This window comes from Hypanus sabinus, chromosome 5 (assembly GCF_030144855.1).
Source record: "Hypanus sabinus isolate sHypSab1 chromosome 5, sHypSab1.hap1, whole genome shotgun sequence".
In the NCBI taxonomy this organism is placed as follows: domain Eukaryota; kingdom Metazoa; phylum Chordata; class Chondrichthyes; order Myliobatiformes; family Dasyatidae; genus Hypanus; species Hypanus sabinus.
The window spans coordinates 144,779,059-144,796,165 of NC_082710.1; the positions used below are offsets into that span (position 1 = coordinate 144,779,059).

Genomic DNA, 17,107 nt, shown 5'->3' on the forward strand with positions numbered 1-17,107 from the left:
AATGGAAAACAAATTGTGCTTTTTATTAGTTTGCCTGAAGGAAAACTTTTTACTCTGGAAAGTTAGTGAGTTTTACATTGTGGAAACTGCTTTTGATACACTCAAGCTCTTGCCTTTTGCATATGACTGAGCATAAATTGCCACTTGAGTCAGCTACCTTGATTTGAAGGAGTATGTAATCCTTATGTACAGATCTGGTTAAAATACAGATGTAAGTAGGTTAGGGACAGGATTTGCGTTATGCTGGTGTCAGGTTTAAGGCTGTGTTGCTTGGTTGATTGACTAGACTGAAGTTGAGAAAGCTAATGTTTGGGAGCTCTTTTAAGATGAGACTGGTTCACATGGATTTAATTAGCAGGTCATGTTGCCAACTGTCCATGCACAGCTACAGATTTCTCATTTCAATCACCCATAACCAGAAATTCTGCACTTCAAATATGTTTCTTCAAAGGAGCTTTTAGGGTTCAGGATTTTACTGGTGGTTTGATGTTTGACTCCTTTCTTTTACCGAGGAAACCCTTTTGTTTGTTCAACTGTTTTAACAGAGAAAACATCATTTCTGTTTTGTTCTTGAAAATCCTTCTGTAATAACATCAGCCATTGGTTCCCTTTTGGTGGAACTGATCCCAAGATATTAAAAATGTTGAAGGAGCTGTACAATATAATTAATTACGCTGGTCACAATGAGTGGGTGTGCTTTTTGAATGTTGTACAGCCGTTCCTAAAAACAATAATCAAGAAATTTGATCACCAGCTTATAGATCTTCAGTTGTGGTGACTTCATTTTTACCTGCTAGAATTCATCTCTGTCATCAAAATTCCAAAATTTGAAATCCATAATAAGTGAGGAAATATTCCCAAAGCAAGTCGCTGCTCTCTGGATACAAATGAATATAAAGCATCATCTCTGTGGAGAAGGAAAATGAAAGATTATCAGTATCAGTTTTATCATCACAGATATACATATAAAGTGCCTATAAAAAGTATTCACCCTCCATCCCCCGGAAGTTTTTCATGTTTTATTGTTTTACAACATTGAATCACAGTAGAATTTTTTGACACTGGCCAACAGGAAAAGTCTCTTTCATGTCAAAGTGAAAACAGATCTCTACAAAGCCATCTAAGTATAAAACACAAATAATTGATTGCACAAGTATTCACCTCCTTCAAGTCAGTATTTAGTAGATGCACCTTTGGCAGCAATTACATCCTTGAGTCTGTGTGGATAGGTCTCTATCAGCTTTGCACTTCTGGACACTGCATTTTTTTTACCATTCTTAACAAAACTGCTCAAACTCTGTCAGATTGCATGGGGATCATGAGTGAACAGCCCTTTTCAAGTCCAGCCACAAATTCTCAGTTGGACTGAAGTCTGGACTCTGACTTGGCCACTCTAGGACATTAACTTTGTTGTTTTTAAGCCATTCCTGTGTAGCTTTGGCTTTATACTTAGGGTCATTGCCTTGCTGGAAAACAAATCTTCTCCAAAGTTGCAGTTCTCTTGAAGATTGCATCAGATTACCTTCCTGGATTTCCCTGTATTTTGCTGCATTTACTTTACCGTCTACCTTCATAAGCTTTCCAACTCCTGCTGCAGTGAAGCATCTCCACAGCATGATGCAGCCACCACTATGCTTCACAGTAGCAATGGTGTGTTTTTGATGAGGTGCGGTGTTTGGCTTACACCAAACATAGCGCTTAGACTGACAGCCAAAAAGCTCAATTTTGGTTTCATCAGACCATACGCTTTCCAGCAGACTTTAGAGTCTCCCAGATGCCTTCTCTGGTCAAGGTTATATGTGAGTATTTTTCAACAGTGGCTTTCTCTTTACCATTCTCCCTTAAAGCTGTGACTGGTGAAGCAACTGGGCAACAGTTGTTGTATGTGCAGTCTCTCTCATGTCAGGCACAGAAGCTTGTAACTCCTCCAGAGCTGTCATCAGTCTCTTGGTAGCCTCTCTCACTAGTCCCCTTCTTGCATGGTCATTCAGTATTTGAGGATGGACTGCTCCAGGCAGACTTACAACTGTGCTATATTCTTTCCATTTCTTGATGAATGACTTAACTGTATTCCAAGGGATATTCAGTGCCTTGGAAATTTTCTTGTATCTGTCTCCTGACTTGGAGCTTTTCAATAATCGTTTTGCGGAGTTGCTTGGATTGTACATTTGTCTTCAAGGTGTAGTTTTTTGCCTGGATACTGACTCATCAGCAGTTGGACCTTCCAGATACAGGTGAATTTTACTACAATCAATTGAAACACCTTGACTGCATACAGGTGATCCCCATTTAACTAATTACATGACTTCAAAAACCAATTGGCTGCACCGGTGATGATTTGGTGTGTCATGTTAAAGGGGGTGAATACTTACGCAATTAATTATTTTCTGTTTTATATTTGTAATTAGATCACTTTGTAGAGACTGTTTTCACTTTGACATGAAAGAGTCTTTTTCTGTTGATCAGTGTCAAAAAGAGCCAAATTAGATCCACTGTGATTCAAAGTTTTAAAACAATAAAACATGAAAATTTCCGGAGGGTTGGGGACTCAACACTTTTTATAGCACCATATATTGTGACATTTGTTGTTTTGCAGCAGCAGTACAGTGGAAGATGTAAAATTACTATGTTACAGAAACAAGTCACGCAATAGAGGAATAGCAAGGTAGTGTTCATGAATTTATGGACCATTCAGAAATCTGATGGTGGAGGGGAAGAATCTGTTCTTAAAACATTGAGTGTGGATCTTCAATTCCTGTCTCTCTGCCCTGATGGTAGTAAGGTGAGGAGGACACGTCCCGGATGGTCACCTTCTGCTGAACCTTATGCCATCAGGTTGGAGGCTACCCAGACGGAATATAAGGTGTTGCTTCTCCAACCTGAGTGTGGCCTCATCATGACAGTAGAGGAGACCATGGATATTTGGTCCAAAACATCGACTGTACTCTTTTCCGTAGATGCTCCCTGACCTGCTGAGTTTCTTCGGCATGTTGTGTGTATTGTTTGGATTTCCTCCATCTGCAGATTATCCCTTGTTTGTGAATCTAAAGTCCCATCAGTGTCTCTCATGTGGATATAAAATATTCCACACTCTGTAATGTTGTCAATCTGCATTGATTGGGCTCCATTAACATGAATAACCTCCCAAGTTGCTTTATAGGAGTGTTGCAAGACAAAGTTTGGCCTCAGGTTGGGTCAAGAACTCAGCATAACTGTCTAAACCCTTGGTCAAGAAACTGATGTTCGCTGTATTAATGGAGGAGAAATGAGAGAGATGTTCAAATGAATTCTCTCTCTCGGTCTCATCCAGGATTCAACCCTCAATTAAGATAATTTAGAACAAACGTTGACATTATCACATTCCTCGTATTGGATCATTTTGTGTGCATAATTGGTTGGATTGCTTCCTACATCAAAACAGTAGCTATGCTTCAAACAAAGATTATTAAATCCCTTCTTCTTCTATTCCCCACAGTCACCTCTTACCTCTTCTCTCTTGCCTGTCACCTCCTGCGGGTCCCCTCTTCCTTCCCTTTCTCCTTTGGTACACTCCTCTCCTATCAAATTCCTTCTTCTCCAGCCATTTACCCTCCCCACCCACCTGGCTTCACCTATCATCTTCTTGCTATCCTCCTCCCCCTCCCCCCCACCCCATCTTTTTATCCCCCTTCCTTTCCAGTCCTAAAGTAGGGTCTCGGTTTGAAATGTTGAAATGCTGCCTGACCTGCTGAGTTCCTCCAGCGTTTTGTGTGTGTTGTTAAATCTAGAGTGCTTTAAGAAATGCTAAGATCCAAACCACCTTTAGGGGGTGATAGTGGCACAGCAAGTGAAGCCATGTCCTCACAGCGCCAGGGCCATGGGTTCAATCCCAACATTTGGTGCTATTTAGAGTTTGTAGTCCTCCTTGTGACCAGGTGCTCTGATTTCCTCCCAGCTCCCATGCAAGCTGCTAGGGTAATTACAGTTTTAAATGCTTTACTATGTAGGTGTGTGGTCGAATCTATGAGGAATTGATGCAAATGTGTGAACAATAAGATTAATTATTGGTGCTCAACATAGGCCATTGGACAGGACAGCCTAATACTTTGTTTTTGACTTGCCCCGTGCCCTCCGAGGCCAGGTATGTTCAAAGTTCAAAGCAAATTTATTATCAAAGTGCATGTATGTCACCACATACAACACTGAAGTTCATTTTCTTGTGGGCATACTCAGTAAATTTATAGAATAATAACCATAACAGAATCAATGAAAGACCTCACTAACTTGGGCGTTCAACCAGTGTGCAAATGACACAAATTGTGCAAATACAAAAAGAAAGAAAGAATAATAATGAATAACTAAACAATAAATATTAAGAACCTGAAACGAAGAGTCGTTAGAAGTGAGTCCATTGGTTGTGGGAGTATTTCAATGATGGAGCAAGTGCAGTTGAGTGAAGTTGTCCCCTTTGGTTCAAGAGCCCGATGGTTGAGGGGTAATAGCAGGTCTTGAACCTTGTGGTGTGAGTCTTTCGGCTCCTGTATTTCCTTCCTGATGGCTGCAATGAGAAGAGAGCGTGGCCTGGGTGGTGGGGGTCCCTGATGATGGATGCTGCTTTCCTGTGACAGTGTTTCATGTAGATGTGCTCAATGATGGGGAGGGTTTTCCCCAAGATGGACTGGACCACATCCATAACTTTTTGTTGGATTTTCCGTTCAAGGGCATTGGTGTTTCAGTACCAGGCTGTGATGGTCGCCGTGATCTCTATCTCAGAGGCCGATGTTAGTACGTCTTTAACGAAGGTGACTTTTGCAAATAAACGTGGTCCAATAGGGCTCTGAAAACATGTGCCAACCAACTGGTGGGGGTGTTCAAAGACATTTTCAATCTCTCATTGCTACAGTTGGAAGTTCTCACCGGCTTCAGAAGGGCAGCAATCAAGGCAGTGCCCAACAGGAGCAGGGTAGCAGGGTGAGCTGCCTTGATGACTGTCGGCCAGTTCTACTCTTATCTATGGTGATAAAGTGCTTTGAGAGATTGGTTATGACCAGAATTTTTTGCAGTAGCTAAGATTCCAAGATGGCAGCGCGACTCAGCTTGCAGCAGCCACTCTGGAGCTAATTGTCTGTTATTTGTGAAGTGGGGTGTTGTGCGCAATCATAATCGATTGAAAACAGATGTGGGAGCATGGAGGAACATCGGGAAATCTCCAGGAAGACCTTCTTTGTTGTTGCTGCTGCTGCTGAGAGGTCCGGGACTCTGCTGGGAAGAACAGGCCCCCAGTCCTCGGGGTCGCGTTGCCGATGGCCGTTGGTGGGGCCATCTTTTTTTTTATTAGTTTTTTTATACATTTTCTACATAACTACAGATTTTAAAAAAACCCAGATCAAAATGAAGGACATTGATACAGTGCAAAAATAAGCATACAATAACAATCTGCTACAGAGAAAGATAATTGAAAAAGCACCCAAATTGAAGACAAGTAAAATTAGTGTCCTTCCCAAGCCCCGCAACACAAAACAAAAAAAGGAAACTCCAGACCACCCACAACACAATATAGAGAATATAAATCAGGACAATTAAACCCCCAAACTGTGAATACACTTAGCAACAGAAGATATTAATGCCTACTACCAAAAGAAAAAGGAGCTGAAAGCAAGGGACCGAAAAAAAAACCTTAGTTAGGAGGAAGGTTATGAAAGTACTCAATAAAAGGTCCCCAGACCTTATGGAACTTTAAGTCCGAATTAAGAATTGAATAATGAATTTTTTCAAGGTCCAAGCAGGCCATAATATCATTAAGCCATTGAGCATGCGTGGGCGGGGCAACATCTCTCCATCTAAGAAGGACTAAACGTCTAGCCAGGAGAGAGGCAAATGATAATATTCGACACTTAGATGAACCCAGACGTAAATCTGTCTCACCCCAGAAACCGAACAGAGCAATTAAAGGGTTTGGTTCTAGGTGGTGATTCAGAATATACGATAACGTTATAAAGACATCTTTCCAAAATTTCTCCAAGCTAGGACAAAACCAGTACATATGAATGAGAGAGGCCTCGCCCCTTTTGTATTTATCACAAAGCGGACTGACGTTAGGGTAAAATCGAGATAGTTTAGATTTAGACATATGGGCTCTATGAACAATCTTAAACTGTAAGAGGCAATGGCGAGCACAAAGAGAAGTTGTATTAACCAATTTGAGAATCGAGTCCCAAGTCTCATCGGAAAAGGAGGTATTTAAATCCTGCTCCCATGCCATTTTAATTATATCCACAGGGGCACATCGTAAGGCTGCTAATTTATCTTGAATACTTGATATTAAACCTTTACCTAGTGGATTAGTGGAAAGAAAAAAGTCCATAACATTTTTCTCAGGCATTTCAGGGAAGTTAGGAATTAAAGGAACAATAAAGTGTCTAATTTGGAGATATCTGAAAAAATGAGCATTGGGCAGATTAAACTTAGCAGAAGCGAAGCAAAGTGATTATCAATAAAAAGATCTTCAAAATGTCTAATGCCCTTCCTATACCAATCACGGAATGCTGAGTCATACGTAGTGGGTAGAAAAAGGTGATTATGTACGACAGGGCTGGAAACGGAAAAACCATGGAAACCATAAAATTTCCTAAACTGAGCCCGAATACGCGGTGTGTCTAACAAGAGGATTAACTGTTAATCTGGACAAACTACTAGGGAGTACATAGCCAAGAAGTGCAGAGAAAGATAGTTCTTTGTGGAGCTCAACTCCATTGCCACCCAATTAGGGCACCCGGGTTGGCCATGGAAAAAAGACCAAAAGGTAGCACAACGTATATTGGCTGCCCAGTAATATAAACGAAAGTTAGGTAAAGCCATGCCACCCTGTTTTTTAGGTTTTTGGAGATAGACTTTATTAATTCTAGAGCGCTTATTCTTCCACAGATATGACAAAATAATAGAGTCTCAGGAATCGAAAAAAGATTTAGGAATAAAAATTGGGATTGATTGAAATAAGTATAAAAGTTTAGGGAGAACATACATTTTAACAATATTAATATGACCTACCAAAGACATAGATAGAGGTGACCATTGTACCAGACTCTGTTTTATATTATATGCAAGATTGGCAAAATTTTCACGAAAGAGATCTTTAAACTTCCTTGTGACTGTAATCCCAAGATAGGTGAATTGATTATGGACTACTTTAAAAGGGAGATCACGAAATGTTAATTCGTGTGCTTCTTTATTAATTGGGAAAAGTTCGCTCTTATGTAAATTAAGTTTATAGCCAGAGAACTGGCTAAACTGGTCAAGAAGTGAAAACATTGGAGGTAAGGATGTAGACGGATTTGAAAGAAAAAGTAATAAGTCATCAGCATAAAGAGAAACTTTATGCTCAACACCCCCTCTCCAAATCCCGGTCAATTCAGGACAATTTCGAAATGCTATCGCCAAAGGTTCTACAGCCAAATCAAAGAGAAAGGGACTTAAAGGGCATCCCTGACGGGTGCCACGTTTGAGGTTAAATAACTGGGATTTCTGAAAACTAGTTAAAACAGAGGCAGTAGGACACAAATACAGCAATTTGATCCAAGAGATAAAACTTTGACCGAAGTCAAATTTTTCTAAAACTGCAAAAAGGTAGTTCCACTCTATACGATCAAATGATTTCTCCGCATCGAGGGAAATAACACATTCAGGAATCCCAGTTGGAGGTGAATATAGGATATTGAATAAACGCCGAATGTTTAAAAAAAGGGAGGCGGTTTTTAATAAAGCCAGTTTGGTCATCAGAGATAATAGAGGGAATAGGTGGGGCCATCTTAATACGCTCGGCAGAGGATGGTGCTCAGAGAAGCTGTGCCGGAGGGGATAGTCGTCGGCTCGGAGGTTCGACGGACTCAGAGTCTGCTGTAGTCAGGTCACTTTCGGTGTGTGCTGCGTCTGCGAGGCTGGGTTCGATGGAGCTTTCGTTGTGTGCTGCGTCTGCAAGGCTGAGTTGGGCGGCGCCGTGGAAGTCCATAGCGGGGGTATTCCCTTCTGCCACTGGCATGGGGTGGCGAGTCTGTCGGGATCCTGGGGACTGGTGGAAACTGTGTGGTGACTTCTTTTGAACTTATAGTCCTTTAACATCTTTGGACTATTTTTACTGTGCCCATAGTCTTTTTTTTAATCAATTATGCTATTGTTTGCACTGTTGTAACTATGTGGTTTTGTGCAGGTCTTGTAGCTTTAGTTTTTGGTTTTGTTAGTCTAGTGGATTTGGAGCTCCTTTCTGGGGAACACGCTAAGACGGTAGCGTGATATTAATATGCAGCAGCCTCTCCGGACTCTGGATTTGGGATTGCCAAACGTTACGTGGATTTTCTGGAGTAGTCTGTTTTGTCATATGCTTTTGTGATATCATTCTGGAGGAACGTTGTCTCATTTTTTTAACTGCATTGCATTTGTGGTTTCTAAATGACAATAAACTGAATCTGAATCAAGTCCGGCTTAAGCAAGGATCTGGATCCACTGCAATTTGCCTATTCACCACAATAGATCTACAGTGGATGCGATCTCATTGGCTCTTCACACGACCTTGGATGACCTGGACAATACTAATAATTACGTCAGGTTGCTGTTTATTGACTATAGCACAGCGTTTAACACAATCGTTCCTGCAGTTCTGATCGAAGAGCTCCAAAACTTGGGCCTCTGAACCACTGCAACTGGATCCTTGAATTCCTCACCATGCAGATTGGAAGTAACATTTCTACCTTGCTAATAATTAACACTGGAGCACCACAAGGATAAGCACTTAGCCCACTGGTCTCCTCTCTCTTCACCCATGACTCACAGCTCAAATGCCATCTGTAAATTTGCTGCTGACATAACAATTTTTTTTTAGCAGAATTTCAGATGGTGACGAGAAGGCGTACGGGAGCGAGGTATATCAGCTAGTTGAATGGTGTCGCAGCAACAACCTCCCCAGCATCCAGGACATCTTCAAGAGCAATGCCTCAAAAAGGCAGCATCCATCATTAAGGTTCCCCATCACCCAGTACATGCCTTCTTCTCATTGATTCAGGACTAGGTTCTCTCCCGATTTCTGAATTGACATTGACCCCATGAACACTATGTCATTACTTTTTTTTCTCTCTTTTTGCACTACTTATTTAACTTTACATATTTACTGTAATACTTTGTTATTACATATTGCAATGTACAGTACTGCTGCTGTATAACAACAAATTTAACAACATATGCTGGTGATATTAAACGTGATTCTGGTTTATTGAGTTGAACACAAGCTACAGTTTAAGACTAACACATTATTCCTTTGAGAAAATATCAATATTAATATTAATTAATCAATATAAGTAACCTGATATCAGTACATGTCTCATTTGAATTTCCCTGATCAATACTTGGCCACCAAATCCAAGACTTGCTCACCTCATTGTCACATCTATCGTTCGTTCCTGGTTCCACACTGGATGAGCTACACGTTGCAAGTCCCACATGTGCACTTGGTGTGTTGGTAGATTGTTTCATTAATTGTCACATGTCCGAGCTACAGTGAAAAATTTTCCTCGCATACTGACTCTATAAGACATTTCATTACAATGGTGCATTCAAGTAGTACGAGGTAAAACTCAGAATGAAGTGTAACAGCTTCATTGCTGGTGGACAGGAAGGTGCAAGGCCATTACGTAGCAGAACCAGGTTTATTATCACCGGCGTGTGTCGTGAAATTTGTTAACTTCACAGCGGATCTATGCGATACATGGTAATATAGAAAGAAAAAATAAATAAGTATATCAGTATATTTATGTATATGGAAGAGATTGAAAGCAGTTCAAAAACAGAAGTAATATATATTTTTTTAAAGGTGAGGTTGTGTTCATAGGTTCAGTTTCCATTTAGGGATCGGATGGCAGAGGGAAGAAGCTGTTCTGAATCGCCGAGTGTGGTTTCTGTATCTCCTTCCTGACAGTAACAAAGAGAAGAGGGCATTGCTGGGTGATGGGGGTACTTAATAATGGATGTCGCCTCCCTGAGTCTCTTCCGCTCCTTGAAGATGTCTTGGGTACCACAGAGACTAGTACCCATGATCGTGCTGACTAATTTGCAACTTTCTGTAGCTTCTTTCGGTCCTGTGCAGTAGCCCCCTCCACACCCCCCCCCCCAACGTACCAGACAGAGATGCAGCCTGTTAGAATGCTCTCCATGGTACATCTATAGAAGCTTTTGAGTGTCTTAGTTGATAAACCAAATCCTATTGAAGTACAGCCACTCTCTTACCTTCTTTGTAGCTGTATCACTATGTTGGGACCAGGTTAGATCCTCAGAGATCTGACACCCAGGATCTTGAAATTGCTCACTCTCTCCATTTCTGATCCCTCTATGAGTGGTTCGTGTTCCCTTGTCTTACCCTTTCTGAAGACTACAATCAGCTTTTTTGTCTTACTAACATTCAGTGCAAGCTTGTTGCTGTGACACCGTTCAACGAGCTGGTATATCTACCAACAATAATTGTATCATCAGCAAACTTATAGATGGTATTTGAGCCATACCTAGTCTCTCAGTCATGTGCATATAGAGAGTAGAGCAGTGAGCTGAGCACACACCCCTGAGGTGCACTAGTGTCGTTCGTCAGTGAGGAGGAGATATTGTCACCAATCTGCAGAGATTGTGGTCTTCTGGTTAGGAAGCCGAGGATCCAATTGCATGAGGTAGATTGTGAGGTCAAGTCCATTTTATCATACCACGAAACCATTCAATAGTCTTGTAACAGTGGGATATAAGCTGCCTTTGAGCCTGGTTGTAAAGTGCTTCCAAACTTTTGTATCTTTTGTCTGATAGGAGGTGGCAAAAGAGAGAACTTCTGGGGTGTGTTTGATTATGTTGGCTTCTTTTCTGAGGCAGAGAGAAGTGTAGGCAGGGTCCGTGGAGGGGAAGCTGATTTCCATGATACTGTTGAAGTGCTTTGTGATTTTCACATACCATTGGTTGGGTACACAATCAGGCGTGAGTGAGCCTTGAAGCTTCTTCAGAAAGTCTTTGCTTTCAGCTCACCATTCGTCCACAGCAGCTCTGCATCAGTCCTCAGTGCTGGCAGAAAACCACTGCTGCCACCTAGTGGTCCCTTCTGAAATACCTGCACCACTCAGCCACTGGCAGCAATGTCAGCTGAGACTCTGCCCTACACAGGGGAGGGCACAGTGAGGCGAGACACTGGGTGGGGCGTCCATGCTCTGATTTAGAAGAATTAAGCAGTGATCTCTTTGAAATGTACAAGACTGTGAGAGGGATTGGGAAGATGGATGTTTAGAGACTGTGTGCAGTGTTTTGAGAATGTCAACATAATCAAACACACCCCAGAAGTTCTCTCTTTTGCCACCTCCTATCAGACAAAAGATACAAAAGTTTGGAAGCACGTTACAACCAGGCTCAAAGTCATTATTTTACTAAAAAGCCTCTACTTCGAGCAAGAGTCTTCAGAGTTTTGCAACCCTCAAGCTGAAGTTGCAAGTAAACATCCATCTGCAGAAGCTTCCCACTGCCTTTATCTCACAACCCTGAATATATTCCCTGATTGATGAAATTAACAAAGCCTTCGGAAAAGTTGCAACCTCTCCAGACTGGGTAATGTGCCACTCCCTTCAGCACATTCATTTTAATGTTCTTTTTACTTAGAGGTACAACATGGCAACAGACCCTTCTGTCCCACTGAGCCTGGGCTACCCATGTGACCAATGAATCTACTAAACTCTACGTCTTCGGAGTGTGGGAGGAAGCCTATGTGGTCACAGGGAGAATGTACAAACGCCTCACGGACAGTGGTGGGAATTGAACCTGGGTCACTTTCCATGGTGATCCATTTTAGACTACGACTTCCCAACCTGTTCATGGAGGGAGCACCTATACATCCGCAAAGATTGTATGCAGGCCATTGCGACCAGTAGTCCATCCAATTGTTACCTTGGAGATTTTGGTTATGAGGGGAGACTGGATAAGGTGGATTTCTTTTCTCCGGGGCAGAGGAGGCTAAGGGAAACCTGATTTGGTTTATACAGTTCAGTTAGAGATGAATATGGTAGGTAACAGACAGCATTTCCCTGTGGGAGAGGCATCCAAAACTGGAGGACAGCAGTTTAGGGTAATGAGAAAGAGGCGTAAAGAGGATCTGAAGAAGGATGTTTTCAGCCAGTGCGTTGTTGGTATCTGGAGTGTTGGAGACAGGCAACGTCTAGCATTGAAGTTATAATCCAGGCAAGCATTTAGATCACCAAGGTCTTGTGGGTACAGGCTGAGTATTGGGAGGAGGAGATCGTGGTCAGCATGGATGTGGTGGCCTGAAGAGCCTGTTTCTGCCCTGTGTGACTGTGAGATGTAGTCCTTAGGGTAAAGTGATGATGAAGCTGCCAGACTGTCATTAAAAACTCAACTGGCTTGTGGAAGGGAGTGTGCAAAAGGCAACACCCAAGTCCTGAGAATAATTGAATATTTATTTAAATTGAAACAAGTGTGAGTGGAGGAAGCTAGAATGAATGCACGACTCCCTCATGCAGGAAACCTTTAGTTCAAATATTGATGCTTTGGAGGTCTCCCAGTACTATTAAAATACCTATTACTCCTCCAGGACTGCCAGCAACCCAGGAAGTACAACTACAATAACGTCAGGGAATAGTTAGTAACTAATATTAATTATCAGAAGTAGTGTTTTAATCCCACATTAGCATAGAATCAAATAATTTCCACTGCACCAGGTGAGATGAAATAGTTGCATTTGGATCAGTGATGGTGGTTTCCTACTTTCAGAAAGAGGTCATTCACTGGGAGAAGCACAGTAGAAGGGCAGATTCTTTGTGGTTTTTATTTCATCTTGGATGCTGAGCATTGCAGTTTTCCAGTCCGACAGAACACCATAAGACAGAGGATCAGAATTAGGGCATTCAGCCCTCATCATCCCTGGGAGAACAGCTGGCATGCTTTACTGTCTTGATGGATCTGTGTGTGTAAGTGGTGCCTTTTACTGTTGACAAAGATGTGGGTAAGCCAGCTCTGCTTTGTGGTCAGTGAGATGATAGGGAAAATTCAGACTCCTGGTGCCTCTGAGGTTTCCCACAACTGCCGAAAACCTGGCTACCTGCTGGCCATAAACTCGTTTGGATTAGATTTGAAATATTCCTACAGCATCCATTGTGGCCGATTGCATGGGAAATTGTGAGGCGTTAGAAATCGGCAACATCTTGCGGAAGTTGGCTGCAGTGGAGAGGGGGAGAGAGGGAGTGCCAACGGTCTCATGAGTGAAGGAAAGCAAAGGTTTGTTCTCCTTGCTATTGTCTGATAGTATAATCTCAGCAACTTTCAAAATATACCCCATTCAACCATCCTCTTTCCAAGTATAGAGTTGTAAAATTTAACATTTTAAATGCCAGGTGTGTGTAGTAAATAAATTATTTATTGTCCTTGATATTGCAGTTATTACTGTATAGCATGAGGCTACTCAGTCCATCAGTTCTCTGCTAGCTGAGGATCCTCATCAGCCCCATTTTTCTCTCTCCTTATTTCCCTGTGCCCCTGCAGCTTATCCTCTCTCTCAGACACACACCTCTCAACTTCCTTTTTATACCTTTGTAATTTACCTATACTAAGGGGTCATTTACAATAACCAGTTAACCTAACAGCTCGTTTTTGGAGTGTGGGAGGAAAGCAGAGCACCCAGGGAAAACCCTTGTGGTCACGGGGAAACTCCACTTGGGCAGCATCCATGTCCCTGTTGCCCCCTCCATTTCACCATCATTAAAACAAGTTTTCCATAGAGAGTCTTCAAGTTAGAAAATATTTTATAAAAATTCAGTCACACTTGAATGGTTACACATCCTGAATAAGTGTCTCGACCTGAGAAAACTTCTGTTTATTCATTTCCATAGATGCTGCCTGACTTGCTGAGTTCCTCCAGCATTTTGTGTGTGTGTGTAGGTTTGGATTTCCAGAATCTGCAGACCTTCTCGTGTTAATATTTGAATCATATTATGTTTGTGAAGACTTCACATTGTGTTCAGGGGAGAAGATTTTAGAGAGAAAATTTCTGCATGAAGTGAAAATGTTAATTATGTTGTAATTATTAATTCAGTGAAGAAATGTGCCTGCAGTCCTTGGGGGACTGAATTATTATACGCAAGCCCTAACGTGCAGGTTGAAGTATGTCACAGGAATTTACATTCAACACTCGTTAAATTGCAGTAAATGTAATGTTTCAGCATAGGTGTAAAACTGGAATGCTTATTTGTTACTTACTTTAAATTGCTTGAAACCTTCGTAACCAGAGGCAGCTGTTCCAAGGTCCATTGCTGATCTCTAGGGATAATTCCAGGACTATGTTGTTGGGCCCTGTCTTTTACGGCAGAAGCAATAAACATGACAGGCTGTTGGGTTACCATCTGTTTAAAATGGCTACTGCTTTGTTCACAGTTGCGGACTTGGGAATCTGTTTACTGTCTGTCTTCACTGTAACAGTCTTATTTGTGTCACAACAGGTGGAGGTTGATGGAAAGACATTAAGTGTGACCAGTGAATGGAACCTAGCGTCACCCTTGTTGCCTGTCGCCATTGACGGAACCCCAAGGACCATTCAGGTATATTTATTTAATCACTATTCAGTTAACTGACTTGTTTGTTTTAACAAAAAGTACATTTCAGCCACTGTTGGTATTCGCTGCTCAGGATTTGATTGTGAGGTAATTGATGGATGTGTGTTGTGCAGAATGTAGTCAGATTTAATCATAGGCCAATAATTTTTAATCTTGTCTTAATATATCAAGTAAAGTATATTTTAATATTTAGAAATAAGTGCAGTTATTGCGGTGATAAATTGTCCTACCCAAGATTTATTCCTTGACAAACACACCAAAAACAGATTAACTGTCCGTCATCTCATTTGTGAAGGTTTCCTACAATCATACTGGCTGCTTTCTAACAGTGATTGCACTTCGGAAATACTTCATTGGCAGGGTTAGATCACAGAAGTGAGCCCCTTAGCTCAACTCATTCATGCTGACCAAAATGTCTATCTGTGCTTGTCCCATTTGTCTGCGTTTAGTTCATATCACGCTGTTTCTATCCATTTGCCTGTCCTAATGTGTTTTTAACATTGTTAATGTGTAAACCATCCTCTAAATGAAAATCTCCTCCTCAGGTACCTTTTAAATCTTTCCCTTTCACGTTAAACCTCTGTCCTCTAGTTTTGGACTTCCCTATCTGCAGGGGAAAAAAAAGAACTGTGACCATCCACTTTTTGCCTCTTGTGATTTTATGTACAATATAATCCTAATTATCCTGCGGTTACTAAAGGCACAATGAAGACTTTCTTCTTGCCAATATACTTAGGATATACATGTAGTTAGGATAGGTACAAACCATTTCAAAACTACAATTGTATTCCTCCCTGCAAGAAGTTTCTGCTAAAATGTTTGGTTTTTCTGTCAAAAATATGTAAAACACCTCAAGATTCACTTGCTTTTTTTGAGCTATGTATGGTTGATATGATTCATGTGTTGGAAAATTGACAAGGGCATTCACCACTCAGGCAATGCAAGAGAGAAATGATCCTTTAACTTGGAGTTTGCTAATACTTGGTTTCTTAACATAGCATGAAATGCAGCACCATACTGTTGTTCCACTGATGTGGTTTTAAAAATATGTCGTGCAATAAAGGGTCTCTGTGGCTTCACTGACATCAGGACTTTGCATGTAGCCATACGTTATTAAAGCCTCCGATTAAACACGCATTTTTTGTCTTAATGGAAAATGATCTCAATAATTTGGTGAAATAATTAATTATGTCAAGACTTTAAGAAAGTGAATTCTGAAAATAGTTACAATTAGCCTGTTTGTTGGTCTGAGCCAAGTGTGGAAAATTCAGAAGAAAGTTCCCGTTTAATTATAGTCATCCATGATGTCATAGTCTAGGAAGGTAAGCTGCACTTTTGCCTTGGATTATCTTGTTGCATATTAGCTGCTTTAAGGGAGAATAGTAAATAAATAACCTTGGGAAGGAATGCAGGCAAACACTGGCTCTCTTGATAGTAGCCTTTCTGGAATTAGCTAGCAGTCTTTTAGAACCACTCCTTTGATGTTCCAGGGAACTGTTATGATTTCTATCCGCAGGAGAGGGGATCTTAGCAAGTTCTAAAACAGCAAGGAATTTAGCTGATATCATTGACTGTTGTTCTTTGAGCTGCTTTTGTAGTCTTCCTCTGGGGAATAGGTAGGATGGGATGTATCTGTATAGAAGAGTGTGGAATGCACCAACGTTCTGTATCACTAGCATCAGATTGCTCTTTGAATTTCTTTCGGGACTTGGATATACATTTCGCATGATCCAAGTCAAAGCCATGCACTTGTGTGTCAACACCTTGGATGTTAGCTAAAGGTGTGTTCTTCAGTTATGAAACTGCAAGGGAGGTAGAAAGCTATATTTTGCCTTCCCTTGACAAAAAAAGAGAGAGGCAAGGTTGTCCAAGATATCCATTGCTTTCCTCAGTAACACAATCATATACAATAGGTAGAATTTCAGTACTGGGTCAGGTATTTTCAAAGATGTTACTAACAGCGATATAAATGGGACATGCACGTCACTCTCATTTCACTTCAGATAAGGTATTGAGATTTGGACATGGATAATGCATTTTGACCTTGCATTGTTCAAGAGAGAATTTTGAACTGTCAGCCAAAAATGCAAGATGCTGGAAGAATACTATGGAGTGATTCCCTGAGCAAGCTGTCCTAATCAGCCTATAGTAGGTGAGGCAGCATCTGTGCAGGGAAATGGGCTGTCAACATTTCTGATTGTGGTTCTTCATCTGGACTGAAAGGGGAGATAGCTTACTGGCTTTGCCTGTAAATTACGTCATTGGTGGAACTGCTGCTGCTAAGTTAACAAATTTCACATCACGTGCCGGTGATAATAAACCTGGTTCTGATCTGTAACTTGATTCTATCTATCTGTCTTCATAACACTAACTTTAATAGTCTTTCCAAACAAAAATCTGGCAATCTCAAGTTGTGTTTTTTATTGGGGGAGGGGGGAGTTCTTAATCACCACATTCCACTGCCCTGTGTGAAGAGGATCTTCCTGACACCGCTGAATAAATGG

At 41.2% G+C, this 17,107-nt stretch overlaps 1 protein-coding gene across 2 annotated transcripts in view; it reads left to right on the top strand.

Moving 5' to 3' along the window:
- Positions 1-17,107, top strand: part of pcca (propionyl-CoA carboxylase subunit alpha) — a 463,897-nt gene that overhangs the window by 334,466 nt on the left and 112,324 nt on the right. For both annotated transcript variants that reach the window (XM_059970514.1, XM_059970515.1), the window contains one exon: positions 14,490-14,588. In XM_059970514.1, the coding sequence (XP_059826497.1) occupies positions 14,490-14,588 (99 nt within the window). The remainder of the gene's footprint in view (positions 1-14,489; positions 14,589-17,107) is intronic.